This window comes from Egretta garzetta, unplaced genomic scaffold (assembly GCF_000687185.1).
Source record: "Egretta garzetta isolate BGI_Z169 unplaced genomic scaffold, ASM68718v1 scaffold299, whole genome shotgun sequence".
NCBI lineage: Eukaryota > Metazoa > Chordata > Aves > Pelecaniformes > Ardeidae > Egretta > Egretta garzetta.
In genome coordinates this window covers 206,654-212,381 of record NW_009260696.1, presented here as the reverse complement: position 1 = coordinate 212,381, position 5,728 = coordinate 206,654, and the positions used below count along the sequence as shown (strand labels likewise).

The 5,728-nt window shown below is 40.8% G+C and overlaps 1 protein-coding gene across 1 annotated transcript in view; it reads left to right on the top strand.

Annotated features, from left to right (window-relative positions):
* Window positions 1–5,728, top strand: part of MAD1L1 (mitotic arrest deficient 1 like 1) — a 392,177-nt gene that overhangs the window by 193,280 nt on the left and 193,169 nt on the right. The window contains exon 12 of the mRNA XM_009645922.2: window positions 3,984–4,040. Coding sequence (XP_009644217.1) covers window positions 3,984–4,040 — 57 coding nt within the window. The remainder of the gene's footprint in view (window positions 1–3,983; window positions 4,041–5,728) is intronic.

The window sequence follows — 5,728 nt, the reverse complement described above, 5'->3', positions numbered from 1 at the left end:
CTGAGCTGCTGTATCCCAGCGAGGCCGGAGCACAGGTTATCTTTCCCTTCCCGCCACTCTCTTTTGAAGATGACAGTAGCACTGACAGTAGATTAGACTCTGTTGACATGTAAGATGAATGTTTTGAATTGACAAACCTTTTTTTTGGAGGCTTAAAGTAATTGACTGAATACTGGAGAGGATTTTTTTTTTCTGCTTATGCTACTCACTGGATTTGCTTTTACCTGGTTGTGCTGCCTTCAGTGGGCAAATTGGACTTTACATGTATTTGTATATCTGATTCTTAAACTCAATATCTGTTTGCTTATCAGATTTCTTAATGCTTGAGCTCGGTGATCCGTGGGAATTTAACATGTGTATTAAGTAATGAGAATTTCCTTGGAGCTTTAAGTTAACTTTTATGCACAGGCTGAAAATTCCACACAAGTCTCTTTTACTGAGAGACTCCTGAGATACCAGGTGAATGTGATCAGTTGAAAAGCCTGTAAACCAGAGCTGAGCTATGTATATATAGGACATTGCTTTTCCCAGCGCGAAACTTGGAGATGGGGCTGGCGAACTGCTCCAGCATCTGCTGGAGAGAGCCCTCCCATACCTGCTGGTCTAGGGGTCAAGGACTCTTGCACACCATCTCCTTCCTGGCCACCCGAAGTGGCTGAGGTTCATTGCTCATGCTTCTGTTGGCTGCAAGTGGCCAGAGATGATTGAATGGAGAAATCCAACAGTTCATTCCTGAAAAGGTAAATTCCAAGAAACAATATAACACTATTTCTTTCAGGTCTTTCCCAGTAAATGCCTGAAGTGGGGCTGGGTGCAGGGGCTCAGCACGCTGTCAGGCACCATTCCAGGGCCCTCTGCAACTCCTTCCTTCCATGGCTGGGGTGGCTGGCAGCTCCTCCCAAGGATTCTGATTAAGTGAGATGTGGGGATAAGTTCAGAGACTAATTTCTTCTTCGTAATTAAAAATGTGTGCATCTTTGCTGCTGCTGGTGATTAGGTTGTATTTTCTTGTGGCCTAGAAGGAATATGGCAGTGAATCACTTTGCAAGCAGCTGTCCTCTAGCAGCTGAGCTAGGTTCAATATTTGATTTAAGCTAATAAAAAGTCTGGGGTAGGGCTAATGTTTACAAACTGGATGTGATAAAGCATTCAGATCATCTGTTTCACAGCCAGGCGAGAGCAGGCACAGGGGACCCCACCGAAAGTTTGGGCTTTGTCTTGTTCTTCTGTGCCTGCCTGTGTACATGGGCACGGGCAGGGAGCGGGCGGTCAGGTCCCCGCTCCGGTCTGCAAGCTCATCGGACAACATCAGCTGTGCTGGAAAAGCCTCCTTGTTTCCAGCTATATCGTTGTAACAGCTCTCAGTGCATTAAATATGTCCCTTTTGCTCTTCTGTGAGAGTTGTAGTCAAATCATACGTTTAAAAATCTTTTAATCTTCATAAATCATTTCTTTCAGCAATCTAGTAAGTTTAGTTGCTCTTCTCTGAATTCCCACTACTTAGCTGCTCTTTCCCTTTGAGATGAGCTGCCTGGAAATAAATGCAATGAAGAAAACCTACTTTGTGATTTAGTTCTTATCCAACTGCATCTCCAGATCATATTGATCTGCCGTTACGCTGTTTTGGACTTGCTGTCCAGGTTTGCTTCCAGGTCTCTGCTGGCATAGCGGCTTGAGAGGTTTGTATTTGGTTATTTTCCCCAAGCTGTATTATATATAAGATAAATGATGGAATATTTCCTGCTTTTATTTCCAGTTTCTCCCATCCCTTTGTATTATTGCTCTCCTGTCTAAAAGTTTTTGCAGCCTCTTCCTGAAGTAAAATGTGCCAGGGTCTTTTCTATCCCTTTTTTCTGAATTTTATCAAAGTTTTCTACTTAAATGCTTTTAGTGCTGTTGTTGTAATATTAAAAAGAAAAATATTCCCATTGTGAAGCCAAAGCTTGGCACAAGTTGCTCAGAGAGGTTTTGGAGTTCAACTGCTTGGAGATTCTTAGAATCCAGCTGACGAAGAGCCCTGAGCATCCTGATGTACCTGACCCTGCTCTGAGCAGGGCATCAAACCGGCTTCTTCCATTCTGAATGACTCCGTGATTCTGTAGAAGTCCGTACTAAGAGGAGGCTGAACAGAGAAGTGACCCTCAAATTCAGGAGTGGTAGCTACTGTAAGCAAATATGTAATTCTTAATGACTCTTTACATCTAGTTTTGAATAGGCCAGTAGTTCCCATCTGAAGGTCATCTTCATATAGATAAGGCTAATAAATATACAGAAAAATTGTGGGGTTTTTGATAAAAAATATTCAGTCAGCCTTGGGGTGTTTTGCAAAGGCTATGCTAGCATCTCTCATAAATAACATCTCTGAGGGGATGTTTTCTAATTCTTCTCCATGGGATTCTTTTCTGGCTCCAGCCTGCTGGTGTAATTCTACCTGATTCAGTAGTAGTGGGGGAAAAAAGTCTTTCCCAGATGTCTGCAAATTTATAGTTTCCTGATGTTTCAGCATCAAACTTGGTGATAATTTCATTTTTTCTTCTCACTTGCTTGTACATGCACTCCATGTTTGGTTGGGACTGGCATCTCCCGCAGTGTTTAATGAACGTGTTTCATTTCCCTGTGCCAGGTCCCAGGCTTGTATTAAAACCCTTTTCATCTTATTGGAGTGTCTGTTCCTTAAATAATGTCACATCATCCCAGGCTCCGCACAGCAAGAATCTGTAACTTTTTCAGTTTCCACTGAGTGCTGGGGCCAGGGAAGTCTTGAACTCTTTCGTTGGTTGTTTGCAAAATTGAACTTCTGCTGTGCTGAACCCTAAGACTGTAATTTTTTTTGTTTGCTTGCATTTCAGTGCAGTTAGCCTTCAGAGCTTGATGTTTTCCTTTTCTTTGTAATAAACTGCTTGCTGTTTGTCTCTGGTTGGGATGTAGTACTCAAAAGACCCATTTCATTTGTGGCGAGAGATTGTTAGAGGGACTCTGGAGGGTTTTAATGAATATCTGCTTGAAATTATGTGAATTGGTTTGTGGAAAAGTTTTTTTTTTTTTTTAGTTCTTGTCTTGTTTGTTTTTGTTGTTTAAATTAGCTTCTCTGTCATCCATTGGGACTATTTTTTGGGCTTTCTGCTAACCAGAGAAAGGCTGATTGCAGGCTAGCAAGGTGTTGTGAAATAAAAGATGTGGGAAGTAACAGCACTCGAGTAGATATGTGGCTTCTCTTATCTCCGAAATACTCATTTCGTTTAAAATCCCTTTTCATAAACAAAACTCTGTGAAAGCTCCTCCTCTGAGTCAGGTTCCCATTTCTCCCCAAATTATACAGGTATAACAAGATATTTCCACTCTGGTTTGAGATTCTTTAAATTTCAAATTTTCTTTTAAAAAAGAAAAAAACCTTGCATTGGGACCTTTTCTCACAGAAATTCAGTAGGTTTATGTTCCAGAGAGGATTTGCTCTGTATTCTACCACAACCAATTGAAGGCTTCCAGAACCAACCCTATACCCCAGAACTTCAACAGACGTTTCCCATGAAGTTTTCTTCACACACAAGCTCACCTTCCAGGAGCCGTGCAGCAAGCCTCTTCTTTCTCTCAAGTTAAGCTTGGCAGAATTGCGTGGGTTTAAAACCACTCTTTATGCAACTTCCGAAGAAATGGAGAGGAGGCACCGTTCTCTGAGTGGACTATGGGATTGAAATTTGGGATAGCTGATCCAGTGGGTTTCTCCTCTGCAAGAAACCTCATCTTTCTTGTGTATGTAGGCTGTGGGCTCTTTGGGACGGCATCGTGTCATGGAATGGGATGCTAATAGGGCATAACAAGACCCAACGCTAGTAATGCCTTTTCAGTGGTGTGAAAATCATGTTCCCCTTGGTGGCTTTTTTATCTGGGGGGAGGTGTGCAGTCTTATTAAACTTCCAAAAATATGTCCTAGTCTTAATTTTCTTTTTTTTTTTTTTTTATTTTATTTTGTTTTTGTCTTGAAGGCTCAGCTGTCTCAAGTTCTGGAAGAAGTGGGAAATCATAAGCAAAGAGCAGAGATGGTAAGTGTTCATCTTTTGGGGTTTTTTAATGGTTTTACAGAGCAGTAACATATGCAAAGTTCAGTTCATCTAAACAGTGGATCAGTTCCAAATATTCAGAAATGAATAGCAAATAAGCATTGTAAAAGTTGATATCACTGTTGCTAGACTTGGCACTCTCTGTCTCCATACTCACCTGGAACGAGCGTTGGATGAGATCTAGTGGTCTGTCTTCCTTTTTTTGGCAATTTGCTTTCTCTTTGTTAGCAGTTCTAGATCAGAAGCAAGCATTTAATTTCATACTGAATTAACTCCTTTCTTTGGGGGCCTTTGATTCAGTCTCAAGTGTGAAAAGGACAAGCAGATGAGATACGACAGAATTACCACAAACTAGTTTTTTTTAATAATCTCTGTTAATTTTCTGCTGGGTTTGTCTATTTTTTTGGCAGTTCCCTCAAGGACCAAAAATAATAGAGGCCACAAAACAAGGCAGTAGGGAGGTTTATGTGCAGTTTCATGACTATTGTATACAATTCTTCATACTCAGAAATAAACGAGGTGTCAGCATTAAGCTGTTTCGTGAACCGATATTTTTGCTAATGGGCGAGCTGTGGGATTCCTGCAACTTTTTCTAGTCCCAAGAAAAACCCTGAGCACTATCCACGGTGTAGACACTCACTGCGTAGATGCGTTTTACACTGGATTAGTTTTATTACTAATGAAAAGTTGGGCATGCATCACTGGCTATAAAGTGGGTGCTAAATAGACCTCTGATCGAAAAACCCAAATCATAAACTACAGCGCTAACACTAGTCTTTTTAGACTTCTGCTTAACTCTGCTAGGGCACTGAAGGGCAGAACTGGTGTGCCCTTGCTGTACTATTAATAGGTTGCCATACATCTGCTAGTTTCTTTTTTTTTTTTTAATTTGTTCTCCTTGCTGTTTCAACATCAGATTTTCTATAATGAGAGTGTTAATTGATTCTGATTCTGGGGTGGTCTTACAGTGTGGGCAAACAGTTTTGTATGCTCAGCCGCTTTCTGTGGTGATGCAGGTGAGAACTGATATTTCCAGAGAAAACTGAATTAATCCTGTTTGCCATCTGATCTCATTATATGCTGCCTTGTTACAGTTTTAAATTCTATACAATCAATTTTGCATTGTGCTCACTGGACATATCAGAGGATAAATTTGCTGTTATTTTCTAATGTTTTGATGTGTGTTTTTTTAAACATTTCAAAGTTTTTCTTTTTGGCTCGTTAAGCCTGGGATTTGAGTTATTTGTTTGCCTTCAAAAGTTTGTTTTATTAAACAGGCTAGCAGAGAGCTGGAGAAACTGGAACTTCCAGCGTTAAAGCATTAATTGGTGTTGTGCATCATCCGTCAGCAGAGGATAAAGCAGCAGTCAGTGTTGAGTGCCTATTCCCAAGGGTTACCAGTGGAAAACTGCAGGTCTTGTGATCTTCCAGTAAAGCTTGCATCAATCTCACATGAATAGGCTGTATTCCGTAGTGCTTTAGACGATGGATTACAGATTGTGAGATGTGGGCTTGATTCAGCATTTTGAATTTTGTTCAGCAAATATAAGAAAATTGCTTCAAACAGAGGAAGAGAGATTGTTTTTCCTATTTTTCTCTTTTTGAGGAGAAATGTGACAGTATAGTACCTTCTTTTGACTGGTGGTAGATGGCTCTACTCCATCCCCCGG